Source organism: Babylonia areolata, chromosome 22 (genome assembly GCF_041734735.1).
Source record: "Babylonia areolata isolate BAREFJ2019XMU chromosome 22, ASM4173473v1, whole genome shotgun sequence".
NCBI lineage: Eukaryota > Metazoa > Mollusca > Gastropoda > Neogastropoda > Buccinidae > Babylonia > Babylonia areolata.
The window spans coordinates 26412977-26440247 of record NC_134897.1 but is presented as its reverse complement, the minus strand read 5'-3'; the positions used below and the strand labels follow the sequence as shown (position 1 = coordinate 26440247).

Sequence of the window (27271 nt, the reverse complement as noted above, 5' to 3'; positions counted from 1 at the left end):
CCATCACTTGTGGCATGGTGACGAGGGTTGTGCCGAGGGTTCAGTGGTGGGCAGGAACAGTGTCAGCAGTGTCGGTGTTGCCTCCCTTCAGCACGGTGATAGCGTCAGTGTGTTGTGACGTCAGAAGGGTCTGCAGTTCCTGTGGTGGATTGTTGTCAAGTCCCTCGCCCTCTGTTGGCGCGTGTTTTTCATCGCTGCCAGCGCCCTCTGACGTGAAGGTGGAGAAGCAGGGACAGCAGACGTAGAGCAGGAAGGAGAGGAGGATGAAGGCCATGGCCATCACCGTGGAGACGAGGCTGTACAGATGCATCTTCATCCGAAACCGTTCCCTGTTGTAGACGGAGCACTGGCCCTTCACTCCGCATGGCGTCTTCCAGTGCGCACAGAACGAGTCGATGAGTCCCCCGAAAATCATGGGTCCTACCATTTTTGCTGAGACATAGAAAGATCCATCAATCAACACAGGGTGCTGAAAACACGTGGTGTAAGGGAGGGGGGTGCAGAACGTGTCATATCACACAGGGAGTGGAGGTACACAAAATGATAATGGTACAGTGTTTCATCATGAGATGGGCATTAACCTTCGCTGGCTGTCGCTTTTGACTACACACGGAAGCTCATGTGGGTCGTCCACGACCCATAGCACTGTCGTTTTTGACTACAGACGGAAGCTCATGTCGGTCGTCCACGACCCATACCTTTAAAGAGACAAAAACCTGTATATTCCTCCAAAGCTTGTGTGGGTCGTGCACGACCCACACTTTGTAAAGAGACAAAAACCTGTATATTCCCCCAAAGCTTATAACAAAATATAGAAAATGAAAACATATCGTAACAACCGATTACACACACATGCGCTCGCACATGCACATACAGACTCACACAAACAGATACATTCAGAAGAAACACATGCTCACGCATTCACACACACACACACACACACACACACACACACACACACACACACACACACTCAGACACACGCACACACAACTGATCACACACACAAACGCATAACACCACATGCACATACATGCAAACCCTACTTATGCACACAGAGATAGATAAATAGATGGTGTGGTGTGTCCATCGAGATCGATGATGACCATCGTTGTCATCCAGCTGGGGGATGGGCGGAGGGTGGTGGTGGGGTGGGGGGGAGGATGCTCATGAATCTATCTGTGAATGCGCAGATGGCTGAATAGTCCAATCTGCGCACGAAATGTTCGCTGACAGTTGGGGCAGACAAAGACAGGCATACCCTTGTCAGGGAGCTTGTTTGCCCGTGACTTTCTGGCCTGCCTCTTCTGAACAGCTGCAGCAGTCTTGTTGGCCTCGCACAACTTGGCGCCTTTGTGCACAGCAGCACGCAATTTGTCACGGTCCACTGCAGATTCCTCCCAGGAGTCAGGGCTGATATCAAACGCTTTCAGACAGACTTTCAGAGTATCTCTGAAACGCTTCTTCTGACCTCCGTGTGATCTCTTCCCTTGTTGCAGCTCGCCATAGAAGAGCCTTTTGGGCAGCCGATGGTCTGGCATGCGCGCCACGTGTCCAGCCCAGCGAAGCTGGGACTGCATCAGGATGGTGAAGATGCTGGGAAGGGTGGCTTTTGCGAGCACCTCTGTGTCTGGGGTCTTGTCTTGCCACTTGATGTTCAGTAGCTTCCTGAGGCATGTTGTGTGGAAGTGGTTCAGCTTCTTGGCATGTCGTTGGTACACTGTCCAAGTTTCGCAGGCGTACAGTAGTGTGGGGAGAACTACTGCTCTGTAGACCTTTAGCTTGGTCTCAAGAATAATGTCTCTTCTGTTCCAGACATTTGCATAAATAGATAGATAGATAGATAGAGAGAGAGAGAGAGAGAGAGACAGAGACAGAGACAGAGAGAGAGACACAGAGAGAGAGACACAGAGAGACAGACAGACAGCGAGACATATATATATAGAGAGAGATGACTCATAGCATCCTGTACACGCACAAAGATATTCAGTCACACAGGTACATGCTGTTAGAGAAGGGGATGGAAGGGGGTTATGGCTGAAGACAGGCGAAAGGGATGGGGTGGGGAGGGGGGGCGGGGTAGTGGGAGAGTAGTGGGGTAGTGAGGCTATTGAAAGGAAAATTTCTTTATTTTCTTTCACTAACTGCAAATTAAACCTTCTGAAATCACTATTAAAAAGGTATGGGTCGTGCATGACCCACACGAGCTTTCGAGGGGTGACCATGTTTTTTCCTCTTTAAAAAGCGTGGGTTACACACGACCCACACAAGCGTCCATGTGTAGTTAAAACGCCACCTTTAATTACTGATTAACCAATTAATGAATTTTTTTCATTTTTTGGCAAAAGTTGGCCTTTTAGGTGTAGGAAGCATTTCTGAAATTTCGTAGAAAAATATTAAGAATTGGCTGAGATTTTTGCGTTTTTGTACCCTTCTGGGTCATGTACGACCCACGATAGCCAGGAAAGGTTAATGTGTAGTGTGGCAAGTATAGCTGCTCTTAATGATTGTAAATGCTGTCACGTTGAATAGCAGGTTCTCTCTCTCTCTCTCTCACACACACGCGTGTATACATAGATATATAAAAATTATATATATATATATATATATATATATATACTTGTCATCAACTTCCTGTATAAGAGACACCTTTCAAGAATGGCAATGTTCACCCAACTGAAATTCCTCACAATATTGTGGGACATTTTGGAGTAACCGGACCTCCAGGTCGTGCAGCAAGAGTCCAGGTCAACAGGCACAGGTCAAGTCACAGGTCATCCCATACAACTCCACACATTGGTCAGCTCCATGACACGTTGTGTGGACTGCTTCAGTGTATTTATTTGTTGATATTAGTGGATATACTGATATAAGTTGAAATGCATTTCCAAAAAAGTGACATAAATCGAATTTATTTTCTCTTATATTCTTTTTTTTATTTTTTATTCATGTTGTTGTTTTCTTTCTTCCAGCCATGTAGTTGTCACAACTATCATCATCATCAACATCTTTGTCATCATCATTATCATAATCATCAACATCATCATCGTTATCATACTTATCTGCATACTTACCAATGATTCCTGCGGGGAACTCGTTGAATCCAATGGCCAGACCTGCTGCTGACGTGGGCACAGACCTGGACACAACCACCATGTGTGAGAATTTGAACCTGTGAACCCTGCCTTGTGCTAGGGAGATACGGGAGATAGGAGAGAGACAGAAAAGCAGACAGCGTTTGATGTCAGAAGCAGCGATAAGATTCAGCACAGCCCCAATTATACACCAGTATACACCACTGCCTGCCCCAATTATACACCAGTATACACCACTGCCATACCACTTTCAGGCCACAATGTATTTCCATAGCAACCAGCCAGCAGTCACGTCATCCTGGCGAGGATCTGGTGTCTCGTACAGATCGTGAGGTTGAATTTAACGATGCATCAATATGCCGCCTTATGGTCATGTTTTTCACAGGGTGGGGTCAGGTTGCAGTTCATGGCAATGGTCAGACCAGTTAGTAAGACATGATTCAGCACAGCCCCAATTATACAGATGGTCCACGCTGTCCCAGAACATTGGCTTAACTGAGCTCGAAAGCCACAGGGAAAAGGGACTGGCGAATGACGCCATGCTGTACCTTGGTGCCCACAACCAACAAAGCTGGGTGTCCTTTGGCCACATTTTTTGTAAGCCACTCCTCAAAGCAATGTCCCTCAGTTGAGTTGAAAGAGTCTGCCACAGAGATCAAACCTAACCTGCATGTCATCCAATAATGGTTACAATGTCAAAAATGTGTGTTGCATATGACTGGTCATGTGTCCGTATTTCTTCTCCACTCTCTGCAACGTCTCCCACACGTTATGTGCACATGACGTCCACCACACGTTGTGTGCCTGTGACATCCCCCACACGTTGTGTGCCCATGACATCCCCCACACGTTGTGTGCCTGTGACATCCCCCACACGTTGTGTGCATGTGACAGACAGCGGGAGCCCAGGACGTGACCGTGGTGCTGCCTCACGCTGTCTGCGCGTGGACATGTGTCAGACATGTACACTTGGTGTGGGTCCCACTGTGCAGTCATATGACCGTGTCTGACACTAAATCGGTCCCTTTACTTCATGGACATGATTGATGTTTGTGTTTCCTTGTCTCCCTTCTCACCCGAACCTCGTTTCCCTGCCCTCCCTACTGCGTGTGTCAGGGATATGAACAGCTTGCTTGAACTCACATCACACATATGACAATCATTTCACCAAGACACACTGGCATGCATTCTCTACCTCTCACTAACCACACACACACAGACAGACACACACTGACCTGACCAGCAGCAGATAGTGCAGAGGCCAAGTTACAGAGATGATGAAAATCATGATGAAGAACAAACAGGAATAATAGTACAATGATGTGCACTCTGCCATGCACTCGCCGGCATATGCCTGTCCTGATGTGGTGCAGCTGCAATTCTTGTATACCTGCAGGAAGCAAACAATCAGCGAAGCACGTGTACGAATATAGCACTTCTTTAATACACGTTAAATTGGAAGTATTTGTTCAATACACGTTTAACTGACCTTATAAGTAATTCGTTACTTAATGGTCAGAGTGAAGCATTGCATGGACTGCTCATGCTCAATTTAGCAAAATACAGATGGTGGAATCTGAAATGAATGGAGAAAAAGGTGATAAAATGTAAACAAAACAGAAGAAAATGAAAACAATGAGACATGAGAGAAAGCGAGAGACCTGTGTGGTATGAGGAGAAAGAGGACAGAAACAGACAGACACAGACATGCAGGCTGACACAGACAGACAGGCAGGCTGACAGACACAGACAGACACAAACAGGCAAACAGACAGACAGACACAGAGACTGGACAGAGCAGGAGGAAGGGGAGGTAAAGACAGACTTACACCATCATGCAATACTGAACAGCCGGCATGGCATGGCGAATAGTACGTCACACCAGACTCGCGATCACAGACCGGAAACACCTCTTCCGGGCATGCACAAGGAAGGGAGCAATTGTGTGAGGTTGTGGAATCTCTGCAACACACACACAGTATTAGTATCAGTATCAGTATGTATCAGTATCAGTAGCTCAAGGAGGTGTGACAGACAAACCATATTCACTACACCACATCTGTCAAGCAGATGCCTGACCAGCAGTGTAACTCAACGCATTTAGTCAGGCCTTGAGAAAAAAAAGAAAATAAGAGAAGAATGAAAGAAATAAACAAATAAAAAGGAAATTAATATTTAGATATGGAAAAAAACTACTACAACAAAGATAAAAAAGAAGAAATTATATTTTTTAAAATGACAATAATGATAATAAATAAACAAATAAGCAAATAAATGTAACACACACACACACACACACACACACACACACACACACACACACACACACACACACACACACACATGCGTAACAAACATGCAACAAACATGCAGTTTTACATATATGAAGGCGCAAACAATTAATACACATAAAAGTACACGAGCCCTCACACACACGCACACACACACACACACAGACGCACCATCTCCAAAATTACCCAGCACCCTAGGCTATGTATCGCAGCTTCCAAGGCGCACACACACACACACACACACACACACACACACACACACACACAAACACAATCACTTATACAAACACACACACATACGCCCATCCCCCCCCATCACACACACACACACGCATACATACACAAATATACACACTACACGTTCCAATATTCCGTTGTTCCCACAATACAGACATACATACACAAACACGTCATCCTCTCATTCATCTTATCTTCCCTCCTGCGAGACCATCAACATTATCTGTAAAACGCAGACTGGTGATCGTTCATCCCAAAATGGAAACTGTGCCTTCATGGTCTTCCAAGGCATCTTCCATAATCCTCTCCAGAATGACCCAGAAGAGGGTGGGTGACAGTATGTATCCCTGACGCACTCCAACCATTGTGTGGAATGAGTTTCCCTTGTTATCATTTGGGGGTACAATCTCTGTGGCCTTGTTGTACAGTTCGATCACAGGACAAGGTTGGATAATGTTGAATTCCCTCATGGTACACCATGTTGAAGGCCTTCTTAAAGTCGACAACTATGTAATACAGGTTTTGTTGGTGCTGGAGATAATTTTCTTCGATTACTCAGATTCTTGCTCAAGCTGTTTGAAGGTGCTCCGTCTTGTCCAAAAGCCTGCTTGTTCTTCAACAATAATGGTCTGTTTCATGTTTCAGTCTGTTCAGTAAGATTTCAGCATAACTTTGCTTGGATGGCTTATCGAGCTAATGGTAAGATGGTTCTGGCACAACTGAAGATTTCCTTTCACACACACACACACACACATGCTCACACACACACACACACACACACACACACACACACACACATACACACACACACAGCCACTTCCACCCTGTTTCATCACCCACCAAACACCCCCACTACACCTCCTACCCGGGATCTCCAGTGAGGGTGGCCTGAGGGCAGCTGACAAACATCATGGCCAGCACAACGAGCACGTTCAGCCCGATGACGGCCGTCGTCAGTGTGTACATAGCATGGCGGGTCAGCTTGAGGCGTTTGGTCAGCCAGCCCCCTGCCAGGAACCCGCTGGTGCCCATACTGAGCTCTGCCCCTCCTGTCAGTACCGTGTTGTACAATAGACATTCCTAGTCTCAGTAATCTGTGCTGGTCAGTATAGTACACCGTGATAGACATTCCTGTCTCATTAATCCATGTTGGTCAGTACAGAGTAGTGAAATAGACATTCCTTATCACAATAACAAATGCAGTGCAATATAAATTCCTGGTCACATTAACTCACTCCATACGAACGGCGAAAGAGACGACGTTAACAGCGTTTCACCCCAATTACCACCATCAAAATATTGCCGCAAGTGGAAGGCTCTTATACTGAAGAGGTGTTTGTTGACAAAGAATACCACGATTCTGACGACGGAAGCTAAAGGTTGGGTCATTCAGACACCCACTGGACATCCGAGGTGTCTGTGTAGAGGAGAAGAGAGGACTGGCCGTACTGAGTGAGTTAACTCATGTTGGTCAGTACAGTACAGTGTAACAGACATTCCTTGTCACGTTAACCCATGTTGGCCAGTACAGAGCAGTGCAGTGCATCACACAGTCGATGTCACATTGACCCGTGGTGCACTGACAGGGAAAAGCAAAGAAAAATTCAGTGACAATGTCAGAAGCTCATGTGTTCAATTCACACTTATTCATGAATAACATTCAAAGATGCATACACATTTTCACTAGCTCAGTCTCAACAAACTTTGAAATTCCCTCCTTTTTAACTAAATTGATTTTAAGTATTTACAACTTTTCAAATCTTGTTTTTTTCAATTACCTCCCACCAGGGATCGGGTACGTGATCATAACCTTACCATCTCACATAGAAACAAAAGAAACAAAACAAATCACTCAGTCATTTCCACTCTAGGAAGTTATTCAATTATTCACACACCTTAACTTAACAAAGCTAATATAAGTTAACTGCAACAAGCAGTCAATCACGTTTATCCAGCGTGATTTAGCTTCACACTATTACTTACCTGTACCTGTACATCCAGTGCTAAAAAAAACTTTTATATTCAATTCATATTTTAGATCCACATCAGCACGTCCCAGTGCTTCAAAAATATTGTTCATGAGTTGCTAATATCAAAACATGAATTACGATTATTTCAGGGAACAACCTCCCTCCATCACAAAATATTCCAAACTCTGGCTTTCCGAAACCATCTAAATTTTTGATAATGGGAACTAAAGCAGGTCAGGTCATGACTTAAATGGCGTGTTTCAAAGTTCTGAGGTCACATCCAGCACAGAACAAAAGTAAAGCACAGACCTCTTCTGGTCATCAGACCACAGCACAGAAGTCCACGTCCCGCCAACACTCCACACGAAAACCCAGAATCCACACGAAGCACAACGCTTCAATGTTCAGAAGTGAAGATGTTCACAAGGCACATGACAAGTAACAAACCTGGGAGCCCCACACGAACATCATCCAAAGGAAATAATCTTAGAGAACATTGACAAAGTCAATTATGTCCAAGGCGGATGAATGTGGGTCAAAAACACACACATGATACACAGAATAAACACAACACCGTGCAGCACAACATATACAGTCCATGTCATCCCTGCTCCTCCTTTCCAAGTTCAGTTAAGTCTTCCTCCTTCCCCCAACAACAACATGAATGCGCCAGCATTACTTCTCCTTCCGGGTGGTGAACCCGTGGAACGCCCTACCAGATTCTGTGGTCAGCGCCCCCTCTCTCAACGCTTTCAAAGCTAGGCTGGACAATCACTGGGCGGACCGCATGTACAAACTGCGGTAAAAGGAAAAAGAAACAAGAAAAAGTGTATTGGACTTTTGTGATAAAAAGACTTCGAGTACTAAGACCAGACTAAAGGCTGAGAAGCCTAAATATAGGTCTGCAACGATACCATATCATATCATATCATATCATCACACCCTTTTAAAGAAGACGTCATACACAGATTGCGTCACACAAAAACGTAAAATACTGTCGTACATGTGAATCAAGGATGAAGACCACAAATATGTTTTCTTACGGGTAACCTGAACAGAGTTATCTGACAGACGACAACTTCGAAAAACCTCAATAAAATACAACTTAAATATTTTGTTTTAATAAAACAGACCCGCTGGTTTCACAAGGCACACCAATTCAAAGATAACGTGAGTCTATGACCATCACAGTCACATTTAACTGATAACAAGGAACGTCATGCATGTTTGCACTGTCCAACAATAATTTGGAAGCTGGCAATGAAGTGAACAACATATACTGCCTGAACAGATAAGTACCGAGATATCATGCCTACATATGTATACAGACAGACAGAGACATGCAGGCAGGCAGATAGACAGAAACAGCAACAGAGAGTCACAGAAGGACAGAGACGAACACAGAGAGGCAGAGAAAGGGACAGGCTGAAAACGATGCACCAACTGATAGAGATGTGACCGGTACCACAACACTTCAAACTACACAGATCTTTTACAATCATTCCCTTGTTTTACACAACGGGGCCGACAGAGACAGTACGACAGAGAAAGAAGCACAGACAGAGGGAAATGTGAAATGCAAAACACTTCTAAACACACAGATCTTGTACGGAAAAGACCCAGTCTATCACTCACCCATGATGTAGTTGGCTTTCCATACGGGGATCTGGAACTGGTCATGCATGTACTTGGGCATGAACACGTACATGCCTTGAATGGCAAATCCTATGGCACACGATGCCAGGACCAGAGGCACGTACACTGGATTCATCATCAGCCGTGCAACAGACAGGAAAAACCCTGAAGGTACAGCATGAAAACAGTTAATGTACAGTACACAGGAAACACCCTGAAGGGACGGCATTAAAACAGTTAATGTACGGTACAAAGGAAAAACCCTGAAGGGACAGCATTAAAACAGTTAATGTACAGTACACAGGAAAAACCCTGAAGGGACGGCATGAAAACAGTTAATGTACAGTACACAGGAAAAACCCTGAAGGGACGGCATGAAAACAGTTAATGTACAGTACACAGGAAAAACCCTGAAGACATTGCATGAAAACAGTTTATGTACACTACACAGGAAAAACCCTGAAGGGGTAGCATGGAAACGAAACGAAATGAACCGAAATTTTATTGAACCAGGGTAATGATATACATATGTATGCTTTCCTCCACCGAGTCCCGGGGCATAAAAGAAAAGATTAAGGCCTTCAGATTCACCTGTGATACACACTTTGTCCAGTCAAAAAAAAGTTAGAATGTATTCTGTATTTGATATCATAACGCTTTGGAGGAAATATAATTGGGGGGATGGAGTAGGGGCCATGATAGTAGATTCGAACCATGCATTTTCTGGTCGAGAGTAAGTACACATGAATTACAACGCTAATGCGTGCATACCAATGCAGCTAAAAGAATAATATTTATTTAAAAAAACAACAACAGGTTTTTTATTGTGAAAAATCGATGACAGTATTCGAGGTGATAACCCTGTTTAAATCATGTTATTTTGGCACATTTCAATTATTCAAGAAATTCTTTAAGATCCACTGTAATGGAGACGTTGCTATCGCCTCAGGCACACCGAAATATGTAGCCGTTTTCTCGAGATCTACGGAGACCCGTATTCGAAATACTTACAGAAATTATAAAACGGCCCATTCAATTTCTCTTTTATGTTCCTACTTGTTAATTCAGTATCCACTTTAAATATACATATGTAGCTAACACGTCGATGGTGCAGTTAGTGTCACTGTATGTGTTCTATCCTGAATTTGGAGTTCTTTTATTTAAATTGTGAACAAGATAAACGAGGTCATGCAGTCTTCAAACCCAAATATTCACTGTGATTTTTTTCGACCCAGACCCTCAACGAAATAAACCTTTCATGATTAGGAAATACAGCTTAAGCCGGAAGATTTACTACCCATTATTGATATGACTGCATATTTTTTCCCACTATGTTTAATCCAAATTCGGTATTGCCAGAGCTAGTATTTCCAGAGAAAATAACAAAGTTAAGGTCTACCACGGACACACAGAGACATAAATACAGAGACACATACACACAAACACAGACAACCGAACACCAAGTTATTACATAGACTCACATTGTTTACACAAGTGAATTAAAAAGAAAGATAATGATATCATTAGATTCTTACCAAGAGAACAGACTAAAGAACAGTGCCATTTTTCAAGTTCTAATCGGTTATGTCCACGATATAGTCGTATTTGTATGTGTGTGCATTTTGTTTGTGAGTTGTTTTTCTCAGCTCCACCATGGCTCGTGCAGAAGACAAAGAACGAGAATGCCTCACCTCTCAGCTCTGAAACAGCACGTCGGGCCAGCAAGGGACACGACTCCTGCTTCGGGCCAGCTGACCTCCCCTCCTCCTGACTGCTCTCACTCTCTCTGCACGGAGGCAGCGACGACAGGGGAGGTGGTGAGAAGGGTGTGGGTGGAGGTAGAGGTGGTGAGGGGGGCGGGGGAGGAGGCTGGAGGTGTCGGGGGAAGCGGCAGAGGAAGACAGGCGCCACAGCAGCCAGGGAGCCAAAGATGAGGAAGCCCAGCCACCAGGCGCCCACCCAGTCTGGGTGTGTCGGGTCTATGTCCGTGGCTGTCACAGGGGATGGACATGCAATGGGTGGGTGGGTAGATTGATGGATAGCATTGCACAGTGCAGCACAGTATAATGCATTATAGCGTCAGAAAACCACACAGTCTATATCACAACAGCCCAGTGCAGCACAGCATAAATCAGTCTAACAGCAGAAAACATTGCATTTTTTTTCCAGTCGAAAACAGAGCAGTGCAGTACATTATAACACAGTACAACAGCAGAAAGCAACAGTCTGTATCAGTCTAGCACAATGTAGAGAAGCACAGTATAACACAGTATAACAGCAGAAAACAGCACGGTCTATATTACAGTCTACCACAGCTTAGTATAATGCAGTATAACAGCAGAAAGCAACTGTCTTATCGCAGCCTAGCACAGGCTAGTGCAACACAGTGTAACGCAGTATAACAGCAAAACAAAAACAACAAAAAAAACCCAAAACAACAGACTGTACCACAGTCTAGCACAGCGTAATGCAGAGTGGTGTACAGTGCAGAGGAAGAACTCACGTTGCAGGGACACGTGCAGTTTACTGATGGCCCCGCCCCCCAGAAAGGCCACGGCCGGTCCCAGCATTGTCACTGAGGCCACGAGTCCTGTGGGTACACAGAGACACCAGTGTTCATACATTCCTGTGGGCACACACGGACACCAGTGTTCATTCCTGTAGGCACTTAGACACCAGTGTTCATTCCTGTGGGCACACAGAGACATTAGTGTTTATTCATGTACCCCTTTGATTGCCCTATGGAATGACCCTTGGTAACAAAATGTGCCAGAACAATAACTTTGCTCAGTGGGTTCACTAAGCTAGTCACTGCTCATTCATTTGCTGAAATATAGTTTGGTATGTTCTTTCTTAATACTCCTAGCTATGATGTGACAATGCAACTGTTTGATGTTATTCGGAAGTGTTTTGGAGAGAAAGGATAATTTCGGAACTCACACACCGCAGACTAATATCAACAAAAAAAGATTGAAAATCTGTCTTCAGTGTGCATTCAGTCTGAGAATGAAGGTGTGTTAGAGGTATCAAGGTATCGTAGTATCGTTGTCTAAGAATTAGTGGACAGCATAGTCCAGATTTTAAAGAAGTTCTATAAACTTATCACAAGAAAATAAAGCTCATACTGGGAACATCTGAGACAGAAAGATGTACATGTTGAAATATCTACCCTGGAAGAATCCTGTTTACATGTTTACTTCCTTTTCAGACTGTCGAGAATCGGTTGGCGAATTACTACATCGGAGGAACACACAAACACGTGTCACGTCCACTCTAAGAGGGGAGGACAAGAACCCCAACACCCTACCCAGATCTAACGCCCAGACAATACAACAGACAGACTTACGGAATTAAAAATGTTATATATATATATATATATATAATATCATTATTAAAAAAACACTATTATATCAAGACATTCGATACACTTTAAATTCAATAACTAAACAAATAACAAAAATGAATCATGATAAAACAGTCCGCACATTGCCTCAATATTTTGAATCCTTTTTCCAGCCGATGATTCGTTCGGTTTACGTCGTTTTCAGTTCAGAAGTGAAGATGTTCATAAGGCACATGTCATATGTCAAGCAACAAACACGGTATTCCGACACGAACAACATCTAAAGGAAGGAACATGAAGGGTCAAATCAAGTCCACTCCAAAACTCACCAGCCATAACGAGATCCATAGCACGAGACACATCCACCAGTTGACATGTTCCACGCGAATGACAAGCACCTCAACGAGAAGCAACAACGAACTCCCTCGTTAGGTTTACGTCGTGTTCAGTTCAGAGGAGATGTTCACCACGCACATAGCATACGTAAAGCAACAAACACGGCAGTCCATCGTGAACATCATCCAGAGGAAATAACCTTGAAAACCCTTGACTGGAGAGGATCATGCGCACATGGTCTGTAGATTCACTGTGATTACACAAGTTCAAATTCTAAATTTGAAACACACAAAAACTGTCACAACGAATGACAAGACATTTGCACAACATTGACACCCCCCTTCAATGTTGCCAAAAGTTCATACCCAGATTCAAACACTCCACCGTCAGCCGCCGATCATTCTGTCTCTGGACCCTGCATTTAGACTGAGTCTCCCACCCCCCCACCCCCCACGCGCCCCCACTCCAACCCCAACCCCCACCTTCCCTTCGCTTCGTCAGGTCTCCGCACTCAGCTCTTTCAAGCCTGGCCTTAAAACCCACCTCTTCCCAAGATAGCCTCCCTTTCCTGCCCCTTCATTGTTTTTCAGTCGTTTTTTCAGTCTAGAGTTATGCATGCGTGTGACTGACTGGTGTGAAAGCGCTGTGATTTGTCTGCACAAGATTCAGTGCTATACAACTACTAATTATCATTATTATTATCATTCTTATACATGGACAAAAATAACTGAATTAATGCCCACACTGATATTGCTTGAAAAAATGAAAGCGATGGATTAAGACACAAGAAAAATAAGTTTTTTTTCGATTCCCATTTCCATGGAAGAAAATAAATTGCCCGTTTGATAATTGAAATGATACCTGTTAAAAATAAACTTTACAGTCATTATCTATTGACACTGTAAGAGGTGGGCGATGAGTGGCTCTCCCAGACACACATGACAGAACCGACCATAGGAAACGTCCCTGGTCCTATGATCCAGAATTTATCAACCGAGTGTAAATGGTGACACAGAAAACACTGATAAGCTAAACTATTAGCTCATCAAAGACACTGCAAAACTTCCACCAGGAAGGCTAGTACCATCCTGATCCTGGTGACGACAAACGAGACAGGCCCAGCAGGGTATTCTTACCCTCATAGCTGAAGCATACAGAATACCAATAACACAGAATCAACGGCCATCCAAAGGAAACCCAATCCTTACATGAGGGTGCCATCAGACTGTGCTAAAAGCCCCAAATGCCAACCAGACACATGACGGAACGGAACTAAGGAAACGCCTCTGGTCCTACGACTCAGATCACATGATACGGAAGAAAAGCATGCACAAAACAAAAGACTCTATCCGAGGTAGTCACGAAAGGCATGCACAAAACAAAAGACTCTACCCGAGATAGTCACGAGTTGTGACAATACCTCCACACAAGTTTAAATTGTCTTCACAGTATACACTTACCTTCCAAACGGGGTACGTCTATCCAGAATGCTGGAAGTCAAAACATTGTAAAACACTACCGTATCATGTTATTGAAAACCCCACCAAATATTTATATCAACGATGAAGAATGAGAATATCATGACTTGTGACAACATGGCATAGCCAAAACAGTTATTAAGGCATACGAAAGAGGCACTCAAAGGGGTTTTAACAGGCACACCAGCGACACTCAGCTTCTCACTGTCACAGCAATGAAGGAATGGTCTGTGGTGGCGGAGAGAGTGGGGGGTAGGAGGGGTTCTCTCTCTCTCCCCCCCCTACCCCAACCACGACACTTCCCTCTGTTTTCTCTGTCATTCCGAATACTCTCCTTTCCCTGCTCCCTGTTGCCTCACCCATGTAGAATCCAGTGTCGGTCTTCTTGGCGTTGTTTTCAATGTATTCCACGAACATGGGGAATTTCACGACACCCATGGTTCCTCGTATCACCTGTCCATAAGATTCCACGTTAAACAGCATGAGTGTGTGTGTGTACATGCGATTAAGTGTGTGTGTGTGTGTGTGTGTGTGTGTGTGTGTGTGTGTGTGTGTGTGTGTGTGTGTGTGTGTGTGTGTGTGTGTGTGTGTGTGTGTGTTGTGTATATGTGTGTGTGCCCATGGAAGTTAAATAAGTAAATGATTATTATTTGTATTTTTTCATACACGGATACCCACATACATACATACTAACATGCAGAGATGCATACATACATGCATGCATACCTACATATGCACAAACACGTGCACACAAGCACAATCGCATGCACAAACGCTAGCACGTGCACACACACACAGAAACACACATATACTTTATACACACGTACGTGCTTACACACACACACACACACACACCTGGCAGACGATGAGGAAGACGTACACGGGGAAGGCCCGTGGGTTGTAGGCCAACTGTGTGGCCCCTCCACTGTCCAGGGTTCCATTCCTCAGGGCTCCCACACCCTCACACCTCTCCCCCTCTCCCCCGTCCTGCCCCAACCAGCACAACGGCGGGCCAATGTCGGCTGCCATGGATTCGATAATGACAATGATGATATTGATAATGATAATTGTAGCAGTAAATAATTATTCTACTACTACTACTGCGTTTCTGTGGCATATACTTCTTCTATATGTTATAATAATGATAACAATGACAGGAAATTCTAATAATAATGATACTACCACTACGTTTCTGTTCCATATTATTCTTCTATATTTTATGATAATGATAGAAATGATAGAAAAACAACAACAACAACAACAATAATAATACCACCACTACCATTTACCATCGTTTTCATTATCATTATCGTTTTTATTATTTCAAAATCGCGTTCTTCTGGAATGGGTTAGGGCTCTATGTGCTTCACGAGGAAAATGCAAGAATGGAAGGGAATATGCCTGAATAACTGTACACACACAACCAAGCAAACACACACACACACATATCCACACACACACACACACACACACACACACACACAAACTCTCTCTCTCACGCACACATATACACACACACGCACGCACGCGCGCACACACACACACACACACACACACACACACACACACACACGCACACACATACACACACACACACATGCTAAAGGTCCCGATTCACCTGCGCCAACAACAGAGCTGTTGTGTACACCAGACACGGGGAAGATGAAACGCGACAGACCGGCCATGACACTAGCCAGGCCAAAGATCACAGCGGCCAAGGTCATGGAACTTGGCAGATGCAACCGTGAGGCCAGATAGCTAGAGGGCAGTATGAAACACAGACTGCCGAGTTCTCCCGACGCCAAGATCCGCCCCGACTGAGAGGACGTGAAACCAAACTCTTTTTCCAGGGACGTTATCTGATGGAGGACAAAGAATTCAAAAAGATTCATGAGCTGGCAGCATGTAAAACAACGTGTGTGCAGTTGTGTGAGTGCACACACACACACACACACACACACACACACACACACACACACACACACACACACACACGAAAGAGTTAAGAATCAAGATACAAGAAAATGTACATTTCATGAGCTGTTGGAAGCGTTGAAACTCAACTGAATTTTTATTGGTTTGGTGCTTAAACAAGCGAGGAAAAAGTCTTAACAGGAGCATTCTAAACACATTAAATAGTAAATTGAAATTAAGAACAGGTATACACACTCTTTATGCTTTAAACACCCCCCTCACAAACCAGCAAATGAGTCTGTCCATCGCAATTTTCCATGACATCACCCAGTCAACACCACCCTGTGCTTATGCAGGAATTTGACATGAGACTAGAACTGGACAGGGAACAGGCCTCTGGTGGGAGCTTACAAGGGCGTTCCCATCTTCTCTTCAAGCAAAAGAGACAAGACATCTCTGGACATGGACGTTGAAGGGTGGAAAGACACTGCATGTTATTGCTTTCACTGGAGACAGGAGCTTAGCAGTGGTCTACAAAGGGGAGAGTAGCTCTGGGGGCTGCTGAAGCAAAGTGCACTAGCAAGAAGAACAGTGCCAGGAGAACATCAAAAGGCAGCACTTCCAAGTGCCGAAGTTGTGGTCGTGACTGTAACTCTCATGAGGTACTTTACATCCATGACAGACGCTGCTTTGCCAGCAGAGATAAACAGGACCTTCCAGGTGTAACAGCAAACCTTACCTCATCAGCCACAGTTGAACTGTTTGGCCTTCTTTAGGTTCTGGCTGGTGGTCAGTCTTAGTTGCTGCTCCAAACGCTATGAGAGGGTGGTTTGAGTTATTGATAAGGGACCACATACAGAACTTAAGAATATATCATTGTATGAGAAGAAAACACAAAACAAGAAAGGCAAGGCCTTCAAGACTCACTTGTGATACACACTTAAAGAAGAAAAAAAACTTATAAAAATCAAAAATTAGTTTGTTGAAATGAGTTCTCTATTCGTTATTATAATTGTATTCAGCTTCGCGAAAAAAGACTTCAATGCAGATTGGAACCACGGATGTTTGGGTCAAGAATGAGTGGTTTTACCCACTGTATTAACGCGGTCTCACTAATGACGTTAAAAAAAATGTTTGAGCATGTTCTTTTAGCGGAATAAATCAACAGTAGCAATTGAAGTCATAACGTGGTTTGAATCATGTTATTTGGTATATCTTGGACATTTAAACTTTTTCTTTCAAGTCCCAGGTAAAGAAGAACTTTCCGTTAAAATTCTTTTTTCTGTTAACTCTAGTTAATTCGGTATCAACTTTAAAACATTCATATGCAATAAACGCGTTCATGATTATTCAAAAAATTCTTTTAATTCGGCAGTAAAGGAGACGTTGCCATCGCGTCAGGCTTTGCAACATGTTTTGTCAAGATCTGCACTGACCAGCGCCGTGTAGACGAGGCAGTGAAATGGTCGATTCAAATCTTTTCTGTTCATTCTACTTAATTCAGTGTCCACTTTAGAATATTCATACAGTAAACACGTCAATAATGTAGTTATTGTCACTGTATGTGTTCTGTCCAGAATGTCTGTTTCTTTGCAACGAGGTCATAGCGTATTCTCACTAGACAATTGGGAAGCTGCATAGGGGTAACAGCGGTTTTCGGAATCCGGACCAAACATCAACGAAATAAACTGTTAATGATTTGGAAATAGGGCTAAATTCGGGAGATTTACAACCTATCATTGGTATGACTGTAAAGATTTTTTTTCCTATTATGTTTTATCCAAATTTGGTATTGGCAAACATAATATTTCCAGAGAAAAAGGCAATGTTAAAGTTTACCACACACACACACACAGAAACGGAACACTAGGTTATGACATAGACTCACTTTAATTACACAAGTGAGTCAATGACGTAATCCTCAAGGTGGAACCAGTTTGGATGACGTAAAATTAAGTTAAAATCAAGTGTGCTTCTAAATCATCTGAGTATGTGCAAGCACAACAGACATAATCTGGCAGTAAATGATACATAGATTTGGTTTTATAAATATTTAGAATATTTGTTTAGAATGGGCTTTCATTTAGATTTTGAATGGTGTGTCGCCTGTATCAATGCAGGAGTGAAGATCAGTTGGTCAATTGCGAAATGTCCTCTGCAAAGCCTGTGTCATGAAGTTAAGCCATTGCAGTTATCACAGACAGCAAAACACCAGGCTACATAAATAGATTTTAAGAAGAAAAAAATTGATACATATTAAACAGTTAAAAACAAGAAAACATCAAGCATGGACAGCAACAATATTATTATTTTTTGTTTGTCAACTGATTTGTTCTCCACGTCAAAGAGTGGTTTGAAAGATACTCAACTGACACATGTGTGACTTCATTAAACGCTGTCCGCATCAAAAAGCACAAGTCTCAGATGAAATGATCATGTGAACATTAATTTAAACATATCTGGTTTGTGTGAAAAATGAGTCACCAGTCGCAAAATCCTGGTCTTTATCCTACTTGCCAATCATGTAAAATGATACACACACATGTTTACAGACAGGTTCTAAATTGACATCTTGGCCAAGTAGCAGTAAGCAGATTTTCTTCATGAATAAATAAAGAAATAGTAAAAATAAATGAAAATTATAATGGATACATATCAAATAGTAAAAACAAGCATGCATTAAAGACAACAACAATATAATTCTCTTAAATTAACAGATCAAAGGGAGTCATGAGAGTCACTTCATTAAATGCTGTCCACATCACAAAGCGTACCTCTCAGATGAAACAATCATGTGAACATTATATCATTATGTCTGTTTCCTGTGAAATATGAGACATCAGTCGCTCTGGCAATACGTGCTGCACACAGGACAAGTGCTGCAGGGGAGAGTGGGGGTGGGAGGGGGGGGGATCCGTACTTTTTGTGCTTTTTGCAGTCAGAGAGACTGATTAGTTGAAGTATTATCTAACATTTTACTTACAGCAGATATTATATTCAAACCATAACATATGAAATTTAAGGCATTGAATTGTAAGAAACAAACCCATGGCAACAAAAGGGTTGTCCCTTTCAAACTTCACCAGAAAACAAACACTTTGATAGTGAAATAGATACACCTGCAGACAGAGAAGAAGAAAAAAAGGTGGTGTTGAACTGTGGCGACGTGCTCTGCCCCAGAAGAAAATTTTTGACAGTTAGGGATCAGGAGGAGTGAGGGAACAAGCAGGGGAACATATTTAAGAATGACGTCATTGTGATCTGCATTGTCACTTCTACACCCAGACATTTCCTTGAGTGCTTAATATCGATAAAGTAAGATTTAATTCGCCAGATAGAAAGTATTATAGAAAAATCTTTTCAGAAATAAACAAACATTGACTTCTCTTTGTCTTGCTGCAGTCTGTAGCAGTATCACCTATACTGAGGGAAAAAAGCCATGGGGCTTTAACAATACTATCAATATTACAACTCATGTTTTAAGACCCGTGCAAACAGGATCCATGTTGACAGTCGGAAGTGACGTCATGGCCCGGCAGCAGTAAAACTTAGTTTTTTACGTGCAGCTTGTTCAGGATGTTGAACAGAAACTTATGTGGACAGATCCAAACATGTACACCACATCTGCAGATGTCTGATCCTCGGATAAACCCAACGCTCTGACCAGGCCTGGATGAACTAGTAATGACAACAGAAATGTCACCAAATGTCTTTGTTCTTGAAGCGTTATAAATCAATTTTCGATTGATGAACTTACGAGAACAAATAATTGAAAGTATGTACAACGTTTCCAGTCAACTTACCTTTAGATGTTTGCCAAAAATGATCACAGCTCACCACTTGCACTTGCAAACAATAGATTTGGAATGCCTCATGTTTGCAGATCATCAAAACTCGTTCATTCCAGAGAAATATTTGTATCTGACTCCGTTATTTTAGTTCATTTTTGCAATTAGCTGTAAAGCAGGGAGGACAATGTGTCAGAATGTGGAAGTGGCCCCTAGATTTGACAGATGCTGACTCTAATCGATGCTTTGCCATTGAAGCTTTTTTGACTCACTTGTGTAAACAAAGTGAGTCTATGTTTTAACCCGGTGTTCGGTTGTCTGTGTGTGTGTGTGTGTGTGTGTGTGTGTGTCTCTGTGTGTGTGTGTGTGTGTGTGTGTCTGTGGTAAACTTTAACACTGACATTTTCTCTGCAAATACTTTGTCAGTTGACACCAAATTAGGCATAAAAATAGGAAAAATTCAGTTCTTTCCAGTCATCTTGTTTAAAACAATATTGCACCTCAGGGATGGGCACAAAAAAATATATATAAAAAGAAGCCAAATTATATGCAAACTGCATTTACTGTTATTATTTTTTTTTTTTTTAATTCTTTAAACTCGGCACTTTGATCTGGTATTCGACACAACAACAAGAGCAGTCATTATTATCATTTTTTTGTTCAAACAGGAACTTCTTTTGCTAAGCATGGAAGTTTTATTTATTTTGCAAACGTTTTGGTGCAGATAGTAAAAAAGGGAAATTAATCTGTAATTAATGCTAGGGGACTTAATTTGCTTTAAACTAATCTTTCTCATCTTAAACATTACATTTTGAAAATATACTCAATACATAAAAAGCTTGTGTGTTTTACTCTCAGTGTACAGGGCTTTCACTATGTTCATTTGCCCAAGTGGTCTTTTTCGGAAAATACTAAAAATCAATACGACGAGTGGACTTTACAGATCTGTTGGCTGAGCCCTGAAGGTCATGGGCAAAAATCAATTGCGTACACATATTTATACACATTCAAAGCACGTGCTCATATTCTTCGCGAACGCGAACGACGCCATTTTGTTTCAAGTTGTTGACCTGCCCGTTCAATCCTATATTCAATGGACAATACACGATAACATGTGATGGAAAGTTGGAGAAGGAGATTGTTAAATATTTATTCAGAGAAAGGTTTGTGAATGCCTCATCACTTACTGGATTATGCCCCAAACTGCCATAAAAATATCCACAGAATCAGTCAGAATTCACAGATAAAAATTGTAAACCATGTGAGTTAATACCCTTGAACTGATCACGATGAAACGAAAAAATTTCCAGTCTTGACTTTTCTCAAAATGAAGTCCTTTTCACTTCATACGACGTTTAGAAGTACTTGTACTTGGCTCTACATGTTATTAGTTTAACAAAATACTCAATTTTCATATAAACTTTTAAACTATAAAACTAGAATGAACATAAAAGAGAAATTGAATCGACCGTGTCATACTACATTCCCGGCGAGTGTAACTAAACTTGTACATCTATCTAGATCTAGAGAAAACGGTTAAATGTTGCAGTGTGATTGCCGCGATAGCCACGTCTCCTTTACCGCGGACTTAAAAAGAATTTTTTATTGCCCTTAAAGATTTTTTGAATGCCCAAGATACACCAGAATAATATGATTTAAACAGCGTTCTCACTTAGAATACTGCAATTGATTTATCGCCCTTAAAAAAGTATGTCCACAATAGTGTAATGGGTAAGACAGTTTCTTCTCACCCGAACACGTGGGGTTCGAATCTAGTTAGTTTGTTTTGTTTTTTGTTGTTGTTTTTTTTGTTGTTTTTTTTTTAACCCGAAGCTTTATAATAACAAATACAGAACACATTTTAACGATTAGATTTTTTTTAAGTGTATCACAAGTGAGTCTTGAAGGCCTTGCCTTTCTTGTTGTTGTTGTTTTCCTTTTTCTTGTTTGTTTGTTTTTTCACTGTGGAGCGGTGCGAAGTAAAAGAGCATGCACAGAAGGGAATCCCCGGGATTTTTATTCATAGATCACGGGTTTGCTGCCTGAGTGCACTTTGTGTGTCTTGAATAAGCAGATAACCTGGCCTTCAAGGCAAACTGTAACCGCGGGTCCCTGCCCTGTCAAGGATAACTTGCCTTCAGGCAAAATGATTTTTGTCTTGAATACAGCCCCAGATGGGCTAATATATCCCCTCAGAGCTATTCATTCCACTAAATGCAGCACCAAAGTACGTAATGAATAAACGACATTTACGAAAATGGAACACGTTAGTTTTAGTCTTGTCTGGGTTAGCATCCACTCTCAATAACCTAATGATAAGATTCGATAAGAGATCAAGATCATAGTGTTTTGGAGCAGACCTGGCGTTAGCCAATGAAAGTGTATCACTTGAAAATAAGAGTGCAACTTGTCCACCCTCCCTTTTGTTAGACTGGAGCAGAATAGTTTTGTCTCTGCAAAATAAAACACATGGTTGTATTTGAATATACAAAAATACAATCACCTGGGATATCCTAAACGAAAAGTTTTGTTTTAAGAATTTATGCCATGATGATTGCCTCAAAATGATGATCCGATTTATTCTTGTATGTAGCCGTTGTTGGTGCAGCCAATGAAAACTGTTTATGTGGCATACAAAACATCACGACACAAACCAACCTGGGACATTATAAAGGCTACCATGCAAAACTGGGTCACAGCACACAGGGACGAAGCCAAGGTGAAGGTCAGAGGACTTTTCCTGCCAAGTGCATGACAGAATTCCAGCATGCTGCACTGGCTGGAGGACTGCGTCACTTCCGTTTCCGTTCCATCTGTGTGCCCTGCATGGAGACATCCAGAATTCATGTCTTGTCCATGTTAACTTTTAACTCAAGTCTAGTTGCTGCTGAATGCAAGATATTGAATAGTGTCTGGAGATCGACTGCCATTGTGGATAACAACATGATATCACCAGGAGAAAGGAACATGAACAGTTCTTAAAGGTCAAGAGTTACCCCATGACGCTCATTCTCATTTATCTCCAAAGGTAGCTCATTGATATACAAAGAAGGTTGACCGGGCTGCACACGTCACCTTGCTTAACTGCATGAGAACACATCACAACATTGACAATTTCGTTCTTCACTTACTTTAACTTTCATTTTCATGCTTTTCAATATACGGATTTAAGTTGCTTTTTATTTAGTTTTTCAAAGAAATTGGCAATTTCCGAGAAATTGGATCGAAAACCCTTTCAAAGTTCACAAACACAACATAAACCTTCGATTTATTCACAAGCTGTTTCTGAATGGCGGTTAGTAAAATAGTTAATGATATGGTTAATTGTAGAATAAATTTTCGTAAAACCTGTCTGATTTAATAATAATAATAATATTTATATAGCGCTGAATCTTGTGCAGACACAAATCAAAGTACTTTCGCACCAGTCATTCACACGCATCCATAACTCTAAAACTGGAGAAACTGAAAACAAGGAAGAGGCAGGGAAGGGAGTCTATTTTGGGAAGAGGTGGGTTTTAAGGCCAGACTTGAAAGAGCTGAGTGTAGAAACCTGATGAAGCGAAAGAGGAAGTTAATTCCAATTGCAAGGTCTAGAGACAGAGAAAGAACGGCAGCCAACAGTTGAATGTTTGAATCTGGGTATGCGTAAACAGTGGATCCGAAGCCGATTGTAGAGAGCAAGATGGAGTGAGAGGTGAAGGCAGCAACAGAGATAGGAAGGGGCAGATTTGTGGAAAGAGGGATGGATGTACTGCCAAGTTTGATTGTGTCAGTTGTGATGGAAGAGAGTTTTTGTTTAGTTCCTATGATCATTGCTTCAGTTTTGTCCACGTTCAATTGTAACTTATTTAGAGTCATCCAGTTTTGTATGTCCAGGAAGCAGTTGGATGTTTCTTGCAAGAGCGACGACAATTTTTCAGGGGTATCACTCTTCTGGAGTTAGAGTGTCATCAGCATAAGAATGATGAATGACATTATGGCGGTTGATAATTTCAGCGAGAGGAGCAGTGTACAGTGTGAAGAGCACTGGGCCTAAAACAGATCCCTGTGGAACTCCATGTTCGTTTTTAACGGGTTCAGACTGGAAATTATCAACAATGACAGACTGGAATCGATCAGTGAGAAAAGATTTGAACCAGTTAAGGGCGGCTGACAAGTTGAGAAGAGTGAGAAGGGAAATTTGTCCTGAGTCGGACGCTAGCAGCAGGCTATTCAGGATGTGGAGGAGAGTTGTTTCGGTGCTGTGGTCAGTGCGATAGGCAGGCTGAAATGGGTGGATGACATTATTGAAACAAAGGTGGTTGTTGAGCTGCTTCAGGACAGCTTTTTCAAGGAGTTTGGACAGGAATGGAATATTAGAAACTGGTTGATAGTTTTTCAAAATGTTTGCGTCAAGGTTGGGTTTCTTCAGAAGAGGCTGGAGGATTGCAGTTTTGAAAGTGGATGGAAACGTTCCAGTGAGAAGGGATGAGTTGAAAATATTGGTGATTGTGGGAAGAAGCTGTGAGACACACTAGGAAAAGACCGAGACTGGTATAGGATTGAGCTCACAGGATTTCATTGTCATTTCTTTCAGGATTTCATGGATTTCTGTTGCAGTCAATGGATTAAAGGAATGGAGAGGGGTGCCGTTGAACTGAGGATCAGGATGAGCAGGTTAGAAGGGCATTTGGTATAAGATGGTACAAATATTTTGGACTTTGTCAAAAAAGAAAGAGGAGAAGACACTGGGGAGTTCAGATAAAGTGTTAGCAGAAGGAAGAGGAGTCTTTTTTTCAGTACTGAGAAGATTTGACATGATAGAGTAAAGAGATTTGGTGGATGTGGCATTGAGAACTTGAGAAGAAAAGAAGTTTGTCTTTGCTGATGAGATCATATGTTTGACTTTATTTGTTTTCGGAATGTTTGATTGTGGACTTTCAGTTTTGTTCATCGCCATGCGTTTTGCAAGTCGAATGTTTTGTGTGTGCCATGGGGTGGAAGGTCTATCAGGGAGCATGTGGGGAGTGGGTGGTGCACGTTCATCCAGCAGTTGAGAGAGGACAGTGTTGTAATGTGTAGAGACGTCGGTACGGGAAGAAAATTTGGAATGGCGTTCAGCAGCTTGAGAAGAAAAAGTGTTAATGCTGATGGATTTCAGGTTGCGACGAGTAACGGATTTTATTTTATTTTGGTAGGTTTTGAAATATTAAGCGAGAATATGACAGCAGAATGGTTGGAAGAAAGTTTGTCAATTACAGTCACTGATGCAATCATGGCATCAGAGTCACGCGCGATGAGCCAGTCCAACTTATGGCCAGATCTGTGTGTTGGTTCTGTGACGAGCTGAGAGGATGATTGGACAGAGACAGACATAGGCGCTTGACATCAGTGGAAGTTTGGTTGTCAAAATGAAAATGGAAATCTCCGAGGATGATAAGTATGCTAGTACGAAGGTTGTAGTAATCAAGTAGTGTTCAGAACTCATCGTGAAACAAAGAAGACGTTAGGTTGTTTTTATAACTAGGAGGAGGGCAATAGAGACAACATAAGATGATTGAGTGACTGGGAACATTGAGAGTGACTTTGAGCATTTCAGAAGTAGCATGCGGAAAGGCGTGGTTATGGGAGAAGGAAAGGGAAGACTCCAAGATGTCCCTGTTGACGGTGGCGATGCCACCTCCACAAGACAGTTGAGGAAGTGACTTGCTGTTGTATCCAGGGGGGGTCAGCTGTTTCAGTTTGAGTTCGTGACCTTTTCCGAGTTATAACATTCTGACGTATCCATTTGTGCAGTTTATAACGAAAACGACACAAGATAAAGTCTGTAGCCAAGTGCTCAGCTGGTTACTTAGTGTAGTTCAACTCACAGCACATGCCGTAAAGTGGATGACAGTTTCACTGCAGTGACTGTGTCTAACCATTGACATGAGGAGGTAAAAAGGAAAAGGAATATTCTTGGAAGAACTTTGGATCAAAGTGTCATGGATCTTTATCCTGTCGGCGATGCCACTTTTGTAGCACCAAAGTGGTATATCATATGGGGACGGTACAAAGGAACCACTAATTTACTGAATTAAAGAGTATGAAGGTGAAAGGATAGAAAAGATCCATGCATCGGCCAGAGACATGTAGAAGCCAGTCACGAAGGGTTTTTCTATTGTTTTATTTACAATAGTTAAGTAAAGAAGGAGAAGATAAAGAAGAGGAGAAGAGAAAACACTGCAGTGGAATGTTATGCAGCAGACTATGTATGCGACACGCTCCATGTGTGCTTGAGGGTGGCACCTCGGAAAGTGACCGGCAGACAACTTACTTGATAGCCTTATGCCACAGGAGTTACCTCCTCATGTCAATGGTTGGACACCATCACTGCAGTGAAACTGTCGTCCGCTTTACGGCATGTGCTGTGAGTTGAACTACAGTAAGTAGCCAGTTGAGCACTTGACTACAAGTCTATATTTCTTTCTTTCTATCTTCTTTCCCTCAACAAGTCTATGATGAGTCATCGGGGCCACTCACAGAACTGTGGATCGGATTCCTTCAGATCTCACAGTTGTGTGTGAAATCCTGGGTCTCTGGAAATAACTTTCCTTTCCATTTTTCAGTGTTGTTAATCCATTGTTTTTTTCTGTCTTCCCTTCTATCTCCCTCCCACAACAGTTCCTTGGAAGATTGTTCCAGTAAGACTTTTGGATCTTGTCATGTGTCCATGCCAACGTAGTTTTCCTTTCTTAACTGGTGTCAGCAGATCTTCATATGGTGAAATGTGCTGCTCGATGGTACGGCTGGAACACTTTGATTGCCTCATGCATCGCAGGACTAGGGAACATCCAAATTGTATTCATAATAGAGACCTTTGTCAAGCTTTTTTTCTCTATGACGAGAGAAAAAAACCAGTAAAATACGGACGTCATGTTTTGAAAATCTATGTGCTGGATAAACAAATAGACAGATAGGCACACAGAAAAAACAGACAGACAGACAGAGTCCAAAATGTCCACTTCTCCAACGCTGAGTCTATGTCCATGTCTGCAGCACCAGTTCTTATTTCTGTGTCTGTGGAACCAGCACCTGTGTCTGTATCTGCGTAGCCGGTACCTATGTCTGTCACCAGTACCTGTGTCTGTGGAGGAAGCTGGAGCCTCAGACTGCAGCAGTTGTGTGGTGTTGCCGACACACCCACTGGACTCTCCTTCCAT

The 27271-nt window shown here is 42.4% G+C and overlaps 1 protein-coding gene across 1 annotated transcript; it reads right to left on the bottom strand.

Moving 5' to 3' along the window:
* Nucleotides 1-40: 40 nt before the first annotated feature.
* On the bottom strand, nt 41-27271 carry LOC143297084 (solute carrier organic anion transporter family member 2B1-like). Its single transcript, XM_076609256.1, has 14 exons — nt 27190-27271; nt 22746-22909; nt 16004-16244; nt 15241-15407; nt 14745-14838; nt 14368-14397; nt 11732-11818; nt 10920-11219; nt 9229-9393; nt 6489-6672; nt 4978-5057; nt 3886-4033; nt 3075-3139; nt 41-432 (listed from the first exon to the last, which is right to left on the bottom strand). The coding sequence occupies exons 1-14, from the start codon at nt 27269-27271 to the stop codon at nt 41-43; spliced, it is 2199 nt and encodes a 732-aa protein (XP_076465371.1).